This window comes from Lemur catta, chromosome 3 (assembly GCF_020740605.2).
Source record: "Lemur catta isolate mLemCat1 chromosome 3, mLemCat1.pri, whole genome shotgun sequence".
NCBI classification, from domain to species: Eukaryota; Metazoa; Chordata; class Mammalia; order Primates; family Lemuridae; genus Lemur; species Lemur catta.
This window is the reverse complement of record NC_059130.1, coordinates 30,942,485-30,956,606: the sequence shown is the minus strand read 5'-3', so window position 1 is coordinate 30,956,606 and position 14,122 is coordinate 30,942,485. Positions and strand designations below refer to the sequence as shown.

At 45.7% G+C, this 14,122-nt stretch overlaps 1 protein-coding gene across 1 annotated transcript; it reads right to left on the bottom strand.

Annotated features, from left to right (window-relative positions):
• Positions 1-12,875: 12,875 nt before the first annotated feature.
• LOC123635141 (eukaryotic initiation factor 4A-II-like) lies at positions 12,876-13,819 on the bottom strand. The gene is given in 2 exon segments (XM_045547002.1): positions 12,876-13,357; positions 13,360-13,819. Coding segments are annotated over 2 exon segments (927 nt in total). The 5' UTR covers positions 13,805-13,819.
• Between the last annotated feature and the right edge of the window lie 303 nt (positions 13,820-14,122).

The window sequence follows — 14,122 nt, the reverse complement described above, 5'->3', positions numbered from 1 at the left end:
AGGGGATATAGTAGTGTCTGCCTCACAAGGTTGTCATGAGGATGAAACGTGTGAGTGCCCATGACAGTGTCTAGCACATAGTAGATGCTCAATAAATGCTCTTCTAATCACTGGGTGCAGACAATGAGGCAGGGATGGATGGAATACGAGATTGAAGACATCATTAGCCAGACATAAAGGGACCTACCTATATGGCACACCCAAGATTTTGACTTCATCCCAGGGGCACTGGGAGCCTCTGCACGGTTTTAGGAACATGATTGGATTGGTGTTTCAGGAGGCTCAATATGCCCGCCTTGTGGAGGATGGTCACGGGGAAAAAGACTGGGGACAGTATTTAGAAGACCTGGATGTGTATTCTGGCTCAACACTCATCAGGTTTGAGTCAGTTCCTTCTTTGAGCTTCAATTTTGTTCTCCTGGGAAGTAGGGATTATAAAACACATCCAATGGGTTTCTGCAAGGAGTAAATTGAATAACAGAATGAAAGTCCCTGGCCTAGTGCATGACACATAATAGATATCCAACAGATATTTGTTCTGATTTTAATATCAGAAATCTTACATGGGAGGAGCTAGCCTCTCAGTTTCCCCATCTTTATGCCCTGTCCCACCAGGACAGCTCTCCTTGCTGCTGGAAACATGCTGTGGACAGGTGGACTGGCTCATGGACCTACACAGTGTCATTCTTGCTCTCTCCTGCTGCACTCTTCTCACCTCTGTGACTGTCCACCTCTGAGCTGTGCACTACTGGGTCACCTTGACTCAGTAGTCAGAACCCTGACCTCCCCTCAAAGTGTCTGCCATCTCCAAGGATAGGACCACACCCACCAGCCTGGAAAGTGGGTAAGGAGAGCTTCTGAGGTCACAAGCCTTTCCTTTATCTGCTGATTGTCATGAAAGAGCTGTTGTTTTTCTACTGACCCTTGCCACATTGAACACCTTTCGCTTTACATTATCATTTCGCAACACCTCTGTCTTATCTCCAGAGTCTGGATGTTTCCAGAAGGCACGAACTGCACAGTAAATATGTCTGAGTACCTGCCTCTGCCTAGCACAGCCCTTGCTCGTGGCAGGGACTTGCCGTGGAATGAACTGAATGAAGAGTTGACTGATGCTCACGCAGTGCTGAAAGCCTGCCAAGCTGTGAATAAGTGTGAGTTGGTTCGATTATGAAAGATGGGAAATCATATCTTCTTTTTTAGAGTGGAACATAAAGCCTCCCAGCTGCCTCAGGCTTGCTCAGGCAGAGCAGGCAGGGCTATGACCTGCAGGCCCAGAATTGTACCCTTGATAATCTACACGACAGTCAGCTCATTAGGCCTCACAGTCATTCCTGTCCCCACGTCCCCCGTCCCCCCAGGGCAAGCTGATGAAGGAGGCAGGGAGCCTCAGTGGTCAACAACAGTTCAGGGATCTCCTCCCAACAGTGAGTTCCTGCCGCTACGAGTTAGCTCGAAACACTAAATAAGCCGATTTACATGGTTTTCTTCCTCCTGTTCTCTTGTTTTCTTTTGAGATAGAGTCTCACTCTGTTGCCTGGGCTAGAGTGCCATGGCGTCAACCTAGCTCACAGCAACCTCAAACTCCTGGGTTCAAACAATCCTCTTGCCTCACCCTCCAGAGTAGCTGGGACTACAGGCATGCGCCACCATGTCCGGCTAATTTTTTCTAATTTTAGTACAGACGGGGTCTCGCTCTTGCTCAGGCTGGTCTGGAACCCCTGACCTCAAGTGATCCTCCCGCCTCAGCCTCCCAGAGTGCTAGGATTATAGGCGTGAACAACTGCTCCTGGCCTCTCTTGTTCTCTTGGCACACACTTTGTGCTGACGTGACAGCCACAGGAAGAGATGTGTCTTTGGCCTCTGGGAAGGCAGAAGCCTGGGCCTCATCTGAAGCTCCTCTCCTTCTTCCTGGGCCCCAGGGAACCCAGACCAGGAGCCCTGCTGGACTAGTTCAGGGAGATGGTCTAGGGAGGCTGCAAGGTGCAGGGCTGATGGCAGTTGGAGAGGAGAATTGAAGGTGTTGACACGGAAGGAGAATTCCAGGATTCTCTGGCCCAGCTCTCGGGCCTTTATGTGGTATTATTGCTTATATATTACTTGCATGGTTTAGCAGTGAAGTAAGTAGTGAGGCCTGGGATAGGCGAGTGACCTGTACAAGGCAAACGCTTAGAGTGTGTGTAGAGAGGATGGAAGATGGTGCCAGCCCAGGCCTGCTGCACCTCCCGTCACCACCATTTGCCTCTGGCTGACACTGCTGCTGGTGCTGGTGACTGGATAATGGGGAGGATGTTGTTACTTCAAAACAAGGTAACCAGTGAAGGTGAGTGTGCATATGTGTTTGTGGGTGTGACCCACTCCAATATTCAACTTCAAATGGCCACATCTACTAGGGTACTACTACTGCTATTACTACTAGTGATAATGACCATTGTAATAACAAAGGCTAACAAAGCCACTGGGCACTTACCATGTGCCAGGCACAATGCTAAGTGTATTACGTGGATTATCACATTTCATTTTCTAAAAAATAGTTGTTACTCTTCTTACCCCCATTTCATAGCAGAAGAGAATGAAACATAAGGAAATTTAGGAACCTGCCCATGGATGTGTAGCTAGTGTCTTATTCAGCTCGGGCTGCTAAAACAAGTATCATAGACGGGCTGGCTTAAACAACAGAAATTAATTTCTCACAGTTCTGGAGACTGGAAGTCCAAGATCAAGGTGCCAGCAGATGGGGTTCTGGTGAGAGCCCTCTTCCTGGCTTGTAGCCAGCCACCTTCTTGCTGTGTCCTTACATGGTGGTGAGAGAGAGAGAGATCATCTCTTTCCTGGAGTTTAGGGCACTAATCTCATTCATGAGGGATCCACCCTCAAGACCTACTTACCTCCCCAAAGCCCCACTTCTACATACCGTCACATCTGGAATTAGGGTTTCCACATATAAAGTTTGGGGACACACAAGCATTCAGTCTATAGCAGCTCATAAGTTCACAAAGCCAGAATTTACATCTTGTCCTAGTCATTAGGGCTGTTCACAAAAACTTCTGTCTCTCTCAGTTAGAATTTGCTGTCTCAGTTGAATTCAAGCACAACTATAAAACTTGCTTTGGCCAACAAAATGTGAGTGGCAGTGTCACTTCTGGCCAGCTCTAGGAGCCAAGGTGTGCTCTGCTATTTTCTCTTTCCCCTCAGCCACCATGATGGGCAATAACCCAGGCAATGCTGTGCCATCAGCCACGCTCCCGGGCGCTCCCGGGGGTTGGGAGGATGATGATGGGATGGAGCAGAGCCCTCCACCGACCTGCAATATTGCACAGTGAGAAATTAAGCCTTTATGGTTGTGAGACACTGAGATCACAGGGCTGTTTGTTATCACAGTAACACAACCCAGCCCATCTCGACTGAACTGGAGCAAGGCTTCTTTGGCATAAATACTCAAACTCCACCCCTTGCCATCTCCCTAGTTTCTCCAGCTGAGCTAGATATTCCCTGGATGGGCTCAAGCAGCACTCTGGTGTGGCATCAGTCACATTGCATGTGCATTCTTCTCTCCTTCATATGACTGAACCCATCTGGGCACATTTCTGTGTCTTTGGCTTCTCAACACCTAACACAGAGCCTGGGACACAGGAGGTGCTAAATGCATGCTCACTGAATAAAGGCCTGTAGGAAAACAACCCTGGGCACTGCAGTGTTGCCCTGCAGGACAAACTCCAGGTGGCCAAGAAGGTCAGCCCATCTCTGACTCCACCTTCTTGAGAGGTGACACAGGAGGGTTACTTTCTCCAGTAACCTCATCCCTGGGGACTCTGCCAGGTGGCCTGGCACCTGGGGAGTCTGCCCGGCTGGCTAGCAGAATTTGTGTCACCCTGTGCAGACCTCAGCAGTAAATCAGCAGGTGTGAGGAATGCACCCCAGAGAGTGATCCAGCAGTGGCACGAATGAGTAATTTACAAAGCCCATTAAGGCGGCACAGAATTACTTATTTATGGGAACTTTTTGACGGATCTGCGGCTTAATCATTTATCCCTGCGAACATTTAGCCAGGGTCATTGGTAAATAATTCACTTATTACACACTCTGGAGTGGTTTATGGTACTGTGACTTATGATCTCACATGAGTCCACAGCCGGGGAATTGGAATGTGAAGGCCAGGGAGGGGAGGGGGAAGCTCAGGCCTTCTGGGTGCAGGAGGAAGGTGTCCAGGTCCCAGCAAGAAGGGCTTTCTGCTCCAAGTCAGACTGATGTTACATCACAGGAGGATTTCAGTCCCTGGTCTAATCTTTGGGAAGATAGAGAGGGAGGACGTAGGTGTTTAGAGACTGGTCTGAAAATGCTAGGTTTTAGCTCTGGGCTGAGTGAGGACAAATTCCAGCTTCACTAGCTCTCCAGGGCCTACTGGGGAAATCCAAATGCCTGACATTTAAGACTCTCCAAAAACTGCCCCGTTCCTTCCCAATCTTATCACTCATTACTTATCTCGGCAGCAGCCATCAAGGTCCAGACTCACCATGTCTCCCCTCTCCCCAAGCATTTGCTTCACTGCATTCCTCTTGCTGGCATTGACCTTCTCTTCCCTTGTGTAACTTTGCTACTTAACATTCAGCTTCCAGTTCAAAGCTCACCTCTTGCATGAAGCCATCCTATACTAACCTGAGCCATCTTCATCCCCTCCATAAAGTTTCTGAAAACTTATGAAGTGCCATGTATACATTAAACATGTTACACATGCCATTAATTAGTGTGCTCCCCTGGCTAGACTAGGTGTCTCCTCAGGGCCAGAACTCAGAACCCCCTGAATGTGGTCCCCACTATAGCCAATCTGTCCCACAGTGAGTTAAATAAATATGGGCTGTTGATGAAGATGGGAACAACAAAGATGATAGTGAAGACAGTTGTCAGGTTGACTTCCTCAGCATCCCACCATCGCTTCCTTTTCTCTCTTATCATCTTTTTTTTTTTTTTTTCCTGAGACAGAGTCTCACTTTGTTGCCCATGCTAGAGTACCATGGCATCAGCCTAGCTCACAGCAACCTTAAATTCCTGGGCTCAAGTGATCCTCCTAACTCAGCCTCCTGAGTAGCTGGGACTACAGGCATGTGCCATGACACCCAGCTAATTTTTCTATTTTTAGTAGAGATGGGGTCTCATTCTTTCTCAGGCTGGTCTGGAACTCCTGAGCTCAAGCGATCCTTCCAACTCGGCCCAGAGTGCTAGGATTACAGGCGTGAGCCACCCTGCCTGGCCTCTCTGTCACATCTTCCCCAGGCCCCAAAGACAGTGGGACCATCTTCAAGGTTCCATGAGATTTTAACTGACACTATAAGTGGATAGAGGAACTCATGCTGGGATGGAGGAGGAGTGAGTCTGGCAGGTTCACCAGGGAGGAATCAAGTGGAGAAGGAGAGGGAATCCAAGCGCAAGTGCCAAGCCCTATACTCTCATCGAAGATCCTTCCCAAGCCACATCTATCCTGCTCTTAACATTCCAGGAAGATACCACAGAGTCCAGATGTGTTTTCCAGAGTTCTGGTTTAAGGGGATTAGCTTGGCTTCCTGAATTTGAGGCAGTTAAATAAGGTCTTCTCCCTTTGTATTAATACCAGTTGTTGCCCAGATGGTAGAAAGACTCAGTAGGATGGTTTTCCCTAATTTTAGATCTCCAATGGAAAGAGATAAGAGATAATTTAGTATCTCCCATCTTTTGCCTAATGTCTCTTGCCCACTTTAGGAAGTCCTTCCTAAAGTCTAGTCTCAAGCAGTCTTGCTGTGATGGTCCAGAAGGAGGCACAGGATATTCAGCAACTTACCTCCTGGTGGCGGGGGGGGGGGGGGGGGAGCCTAGTTCTGCCTGAGATGAGTTGGGAGAGGAGAAAGGACAGAGCAAGGTCATTCCTAAACCCAGGGCTCTATTTTGCCCCTGAAACCCCTGTGGACATTACAGAATTTTAAATAAGTCTCTAGTCACTGCCAAGAGTGGCCAGAGTCATATGGTCTGTTATTATATTCATATATTTTTATGTGTTCCCCATAACAACCATGTCAAGTGGACATTCTTGTGAGCTTCTGTTATGGACTCAGCTGTGTCCTCCTCAAATCCTTATCTGTTAAGGTTCTAACCCCCAGTGTGACTGTCTTTGCAGAAAGACCTTGAAGGAGGTAATTAAGGTTAAATGAGGTCATAAGGGTGGGGCCTTAACCCCATAGGACTGGTGTCCTTATAAGCAAAGGAAGAAACACCAGGAGTCTCTCTCTCTCTCATTTTTTCTTTCTGTCTTTCTTCTCATGCACACAGAGGAAAGGCCACGTACGGATGAAGGGAGAAGGCAGCCGCCTGTACGCCAGGAACACAGGCCTCGCCGGAAACCCACGGTGTTGGCACCCCGAGCTTGGACTTCAGCCTCCAGACCTTTGAGACAGTAAGTTTCTGTGGTTTACACCACCTGGTCTACGGTGTTCTGTTACGGCAGCCCCAGCTGACTGGACAGCTTTCCTCCTATAGGTGAGGAAACTAAGGCTCACAGAAGTGAAATGGCTTGTCCAAAGTCAGCCAAGTAGTAGGTGACAGTGAAGGTCTGCGATTAGGGCTGGATCCCAGTGGCCGAACCAGAGCCTGCTGGCTCCATCCTGGGAATGCAACTTGGAGTCTGCACCCTGCCCCCGGCAGTCTCCCCGCCGGCCCTCCCGCGGCCGGCTCCCCCCACTCCTCCCCCTCAGCCCCTCTTCCCGGCCCTGCGCTCGGGACCCCCAACCCGCCCTGTACTTCCGGTTGCGCCTGCCCTGCGCGCGGGCGAGTGTTGGCTTCCGCGATGTAGTGCTGCCATCTGCTGGCCAGATTTTCTTTCTCCTTTGTGTCAGAGTCCTGTCCACCTTCCCTCCTAATTCCAACCGCTTTCACTCTCTCCTGAAGGCAGGTGGGTAACACGATAGGTCTTTGGCCAAAAAAGGAAAAAGAAAAAAAAAAAAAAAAACAAAGGAGGTACATAGAATTACCCTATTGTGTTTGAGAAGAAAATGGTTTACAAAACGGAAAAGCTTTTTGCTTCCCAAGGGGTGCTTTCCTCGCGGAGTGTCCAGCCAGGAGCTCCGAGTCTAGGCCAGAGAGATTGGGAGGTCCGAGGCGGTGGGCATGGTGCCCCTTCGCTCTGACCACAAATAGGGGCACTGAAGACCTCTGTGTGCGTCCTGTGGAGGTGGGCAGGAGCTTCTGGAAAGCCGGTAGAGAGAGGCTATCAGGAATAAAATGCTGTCCCTTATGTCCCTTTATTCCAATGAATGAGGGTGATCTTGTTGGCTGGTTTCTGTCCGGCACCCTCCCGCGGTGGGCTGTGTCGTAAATAATCCCACCTCATTTGACAGATGAGGAAACTGAGGCTGAGAGAGGATTATCAATCCACAGATTAGCGTGGATGAATGGTATACTTTTGGGGTGAGGTTGTTGAGCCTGGAATGTACCTCAAGGGCATCTGAAAGCTCTGACTCCTCTCATGTCAGTGTGAAATATTAAAGTCAGCGCTGAGGAGGGCCCCTGCTTTCTTCTCCCACACAAGCCCTAGCTTCAGCATCTCTCTGTAAGGTCACCCAGAGTCTAGTTTATCTGGCTAACAGGCACACAGACAGACACAGCCACAGCCAGCGGCTGGTTTCTGCTCTCCTTTGTCCCCAAGGCTCAAGGCAAGAGAAGCAGATTGGCAAATGGGAGCCAGGAGAAGGGTCCAGACAGGAGGAATGGCCAGGGGGATGGAGTGTAACAGGACTTTGAGCTTACAGTTACCAAGCTGTGTGTCTTCAGGGAAATTTTTCATCTGTAAAGTGGGTACAATATAATTGTACCTACCTCATAGGACTATTTTGAAAATTAAATGAGATAACATGGGTGAAATCACCCACCACGGCATTCGACTCACAGTCAGCCCCCAGTGTTTGTTGAATCTGAAACCATGAAAAGTAGAGGTCTGATTTATTGCCCCCCATCTCCTGTGACAACTAACCTAGATTAACCTTAGTTTTTCTGGTAACCGCTCATTACCAAGCACCACAACACCTACTGACCCAGGGCTCTGTCCCAGCCCCAGCCATTCCATAAGCGGGAAGTGGTCTCGCTCTTTCCAGTTCTGCTCCTCCCAGGCGCAGGCTTTGTCTCATTCCTCTAATTGCATCAGCATCACAGAAGCTGTGTCATGTATGCCAGAATGCAGCAGGTACTAATCAGGAGTCACATGCATTCAACTGGAAGATGGTAATTTTGGTAATTTTGTTTCCTGGAAGGACAACACATTTGCATGCATTTGCAAATGACTAAAGAGCCTTGAATTTCCAGGAATCTGGATGATGGTCCAGGCTTCGTCACCACCTGTGTTATCTTGGGCAAGTCTCTTTCTTTCTTTAGCCTTATAATTTTCATCTATGAACTGAGGGTATCTCTAAGTAGGGTTACCAACCATTCTTGTGTACCTGAGACTGAAGGACTTCCCAGGGTGTGGGACTTTCAGTGCTAAAACCAGGGAGGTGCTGGGCAAACTGGCACAAGTTGTCTTCCTGTCTCTGAGCCTCATTTTCTCTAATACTTTATGTTTCAATCAAGGGCCCACCCAATTTTACCTCTTGGAATGCATTCAGATGAAAGAAATAGAATACTCAACTAAGCTCTTTACATAGGCTATCTCATTTTTATCCTGGGAGGGGAAATTGGTATTATCTCTGACTTACAGACAAGGGAAGAGGGTTCAGAAATGATCAGTCCAGGGTGACACAATGACAGAGCTGAGATTCCACCCAGGTTAGTCTGACTCCAGTGGCCTTACCGTTCTTATTTTAATAGTCTGACTTCTGAGTGGTTTTCCTAGACTTTGTACAATATCCACACACTGTTGGCACTCAGTATATGCATGGGGTTGCTAGTTTTCTCCACTAGATCCTCTACATTTCCTGGTTTCTGAAGAACTCAACCTTTTGTATGAAAAGACTGTATCCCCAACACTTTTCATAATAGTACCTGGCACCTAGTAATACACATTTGTGGAATGACTGTTACACAACGAAGTCTCTCATTTCCCAGACTTTCTAGACATTTGGACTGATAAAGAAAATGAGTCTAGACAGACATATGGTTCTGTCATTCTTAGAGATTTTTTGACTTAAGTCTCTATTTTTGTAAATGAGAGACTGAGACTAGGAGGGATGACATGATATGTCCAAAGCTCACACAGCTAATTTAGCGCCTCTTCTTTACCCCATGAAGCAGGTGTAGCCAGATCAAATACTCTTTTCTTGAACGGAGACAGGGAGGTGATCTAAATGTTTTCAGGTCAGGCTGGAGCATCTCCTGGTGGATCTTGGTGGATCCTGGTTTACTGTCGGGACATTGCCTCACTCTGCAGTGGGATTTAGGTAAACTGTGAAGAAATCTAGCTTTCCTTTTTGGAATAAAACATCAGATTTAATCCCACTTTTGCCGGTAACTAGCTTGATGATCTTGAGCAAGTTGTTTAACCTATCTAGGTCTCAGTTTCCTCTGCTATAAAGTGAACATAGTAAAAGTGCTTACCTTGTATAATAGTTGTGAGGGGTAAATTGGGGGGCTCCATGTAAAGTGTTTTAGCACAAACACATATCCCAGAGTGAGCACTGAATAAACTGTAGTTGTGATTGTTACTATCATTATTAGATTGTGGTGAGATGAAGTGGAATATTTGACTTTGTGACTTCCCCACATTTTTCTTATCCTTGCTCTGGAAGGGGCTCTACAGCTGCAGAAGGTCACTGATGTCTGAGGTTTGCTTTTGCACTGCTCCTCTGTCTCTTCTGACACAGCCTTCTGCCTGTTTCTGTCCACTCAGCCTTCGCAGAACTTTGCACTTGGCCCAGATGAGCAGTGTTGAGGTCAAGGGGCTGGCCTGCCGGAATGCCCTGACATTCTACTCGTGAAACCAAGGACTCTTCATTACTCCTGGCAGAGGCTGGCCTGTCAGTCACTGGTAATTAACGGAGCCCGGAGATGAGCTGCTACAGAAAGGGCACCCGCCACTGCCTCCCACATGGTGCCTTTCTGGTATGCTGGAGCCAGTTCAGGCTCATGGTTAAATATGCAGGAATCTGGCAAGTCAGTTGTTAAACTGTTAAATATCCAGGGATTTTGTGAGCCAGCTGTTAAGCTGTTGGTAGCCTGAAATCAATCATGGTGGCAGTATTTACACCACGGAAATCAGCAAAAACTACAAATCAGGATGCTGTTTCACCCTGCAGCCATTAGTTCACCAGCACATCACTGAACAAACCCTTCTCCTCCTAAAACTCACCTGCTGAGGGGAAGACCACAGCATTCTGGGCTTGATATGTGGTTAACACCTACGTTTTAAGAATATTAATTATTGTAATTATAAGAGTAATACAAGCTTATTACAAACCATTCAAATAATATAGGACAATAAAAACTAAAAAGTAAAGGTCTCTGCCCATTTATCCCTTCCAATTGCAGAGATATCCACTCTTATTTGTTTTATTTTATTACTATTTTTTTGGTTCTCTCTAGAACTCCTCAGTAGGTATAGAAAAATAGCTATTTTATATATACACTGGTTTGTTGAATGGGCTGAACAAGAAACTGCTTCATTTTTCTTTCCTCTGCTCCTGCTATCCATCATGTTATATAGAATCTCTCTGGCTCCTCCCTGAAGGCTGGCTGGAGCAGACACAAAAGCTTTCTGGTCACTTCCAAGCATTGAAAAAATGGTGCAGTCCAGTTCAATTTGAAACTTAAATCTCACATCCAGTTTAAAGCTCCTCTCATCTCCCACCTTGGACCTGAGCTGTGGCTCAGAATCCTGCAGTGGGAAAGGGGTGGGGTCACTCATGCTTCTATCTTCTCCCCCCTGGGGCAAAGGAAGATGGATAAAGTTCTTTTTATTTAGGGGCTGTTCTTTGTAGTTCTTTCTTAGCTCAGTGGTTGTCCTGCACACCCTCTAGTACGTCAGCAAGTTCTTGGAAGGTCTGTCACAGGGGGTCGGTCACCTTACTGTTGTTTCCTGCTGGCTGACCTCTTGTGACCGTCCCTCAAGTCCTGTCCCTGCAGGCACAATCTATAGCCACTTATTGGTGGTGTCCCTTCCCCCCAGTAGGAAGCCTTCTTGAGTGAGATCTCATCAAAATGGCTCTAGTGTGGCTACTTTCCACAGCATGAACTTGGCTCTCAGGAAATATATGCGTCCTTGCTCCACCAAATGGTTGGAGTGCAGCTTACCCAAATGCTGACCCCTGTCTTCCTGCCTTCCATCGTGTCCAGCTGCAGCCATGGTAAGTAGGTAGCTTTCATCGGCCCATAACTCCTCCTGTGTTGTGCAGAGGTACATCCAGGTGAGCTATGATTGCTGCAGTTCGGCAAGTATGCAGTCTCTCTTCCTGTAGGCACTTCCAGTCTTTGTGAATTATTCTTTTGGAACTTTTCTCTGTTGACTTGTGTTGGGAGGAAGCCCCCTACTTCTCCTCCTTCCTGGTGGTGGGAAAGAAAAGCATCACAGGACCCTCCTTGTATGAGTAACTTAAACTTCCCTGTGAATTTGTAGTCTCCCTTATAGGGTGGGGTTGGAACTGGGTGTGCTTTTGTCATCTTTTCCTAAATCCCACGAGTTGTATTTGGCATTTCCCTTTAGAATGTAGGGGTGTTTACTACTTGCTGTTTTCAGCTTTGAGGCTTGAGCTGAAATTTAAAGATAGTCCATACATAATTTTATTAAGCAAATGGGATTATTCTCACATATTATGTTACCATTTGCTTTTATTGCTAAGCAAAATATTATATCTTGGGTATATTTCTTTGTCATTACAGAGATCTACCACTGCCTCTTTTTAAAAAAATGTATCTTATTTGTTCTCATACATTTCTCAGTTTTGCTGTCTTGTGTGCATGACCATTTTATAAACAAGGGCTTTTAGAACTGCTTAGAACAGCAAGCGATGCTTCTTCCTCTTTATGGTTTTGCATTTCCTTATTGTTATTGGATGTCTTAAAAAAGGTTGGAAAACTCAAGTGTGCCTGTGTTCCTTAACAGTGGGGTAAACTTCTTTACCCCAAGCAGCACTAACCTTTAGGAATAGTTTAGTATTTCTACTGAATATGTCACCATGTATACATGTGATGATATATTTAATCAGTCCCCTATTGATGGACATTTAACTGTTCCCACTTCTTCCCAATTATAGACATTATACTGAACGTCTATATATCTTATATTCTTCCTTTTAAAGTGAATATACAATTTATTTAACATTCAAACTTCATTAAGACATGCAATGTGGCAATTTTACTGGGGATTTAACCCTACCTAGGATATAATTGCTTGCTGGGGCTTAGCAACAGGGTCCAGTTCACACTTAGCACTAATTAAATACTTTATTGAATAAATGAAATACCAAACAAAATGCATTCAAATGCTTTCTAAAAAAATCAGTTTTAAAGGCCTTTCTATTCAGGCTAATGACAAACACAATAAAGGCAGATATACTAGTTTAACATAATTGGCTGATTTTATACAGCACTTATATCTTTTAGTCCACAAGTATATTATTAAATGATAGAGAATATCTAATACAACCATTTCTACAGAATTGGGAAATAAATTTCTAAGAAAGAAAGATTTTACAGACCCCATCTTTTATACCCACCTCAACTGTCTAACTCTAAAGAGGATAAAGCCAATGACTTTCCTCAGGAGGGCTCATGAGTAATGTCGCTTTGCTATCAAAATCTGTATTTCTGATCCATTATGAGCATTGAGACAAGATTCAAATATTCCCAAAGAAGCGCAGTGCACGTTGTGATCGCTTATCTATTCAGCAATAGTGAGCACAGCATTCAAAACTATCTCATCCCAGGAATTAAATAAGGTCAACGACACTCATGGGAATTTCCTCCACTGTAGTATTGTAGAAAGTCTCAATGTCATGAAGAATCCTCCTGTCTTCTTCAGTAACAAAGTTTATAGCCACACCTTTCCTTCCAAATCGACCTCCTCTGCCAATTCTGTGAATGTAGTTTTCATGATTGATAGGTAGGTCATAGTTTATAACCAAAGACACTTGTTGCACATTAATCCCGTGAGTCAATAAGTCAGTAGTGATTAGAACATGGCTTGACCCTGATCGGAATTCCCTCATGATAACATCTCTTTCCTTCTGGTCCATGTCACCATGCAGAACAGACACTATGAAGTCTCTGGCGTGCATTTTCTCAGTGAGCCAGTCCACCTTGCGCCTTGTATTGAGAAATGTAACAGCCTGTGTAATGGTCAGAGTCTCATACAAGTCACAAAGTATATCCAACTTCCATTCCTTTCTTTCAACATTAATATAAAACTGATTCCTTCAAGGGTCACTTCTTCCATTTTCACTAGAATTCGAATTGGATCTCTCATGAATTTTTTGGTCACTTCCAACACATCAGTTGGCATTGTGGCAGAAAGTAACACAACCTGAATACTTGTATTTAATTTTTGGAAAATCTCATAGATTTGATCTTTAAATCCTCGGCTCAACATTTCATCTGCTTCATCCAAAACAAACATTTTGATCCATTTTGGAGAAAGGTATCTTCTATTTAACATATCAAACACTCTCCCTGGTATACCAACTACAATATGTGGTGCTTCAGCCTGAAGTTTTTGCATTTCAGTTCGAACATTTGTTCCACCAATGCAAGCATGACAAGTTGCTCCCATATAGTCTCCAAGTGCCAGAATTACCTTTTGGATCTTTAATACAAGGAATAATAGCTCTCTGCTGAATAGCTGAAGGCTTCTCAAAACCATAAGTGTAGATGCCCCAAAGAACTCTCTAGAGTTTGCACCTGCTATGCTCTGAATCTAGACCATGGCCCATTGATCTGAGGCCTGAACAAGACAGAGTACTTGTGCAGAACCCAGTGCAGAACATTCAGCAGGTACTCCATAAATGTTTACCCTACAGCATGTTGGCCATCCTTATATAATGGCAGGCAGCCCAGAAACAGTTGTACATAATTATAACTCAGTCAGATTGACTTAGCTGTAACTTGTAAATTGGGCTTGTTTTCTGCATCATGCTGTTCACCAAGTTAGATCTTCACAGCTCACCACACCTGCTGTAGT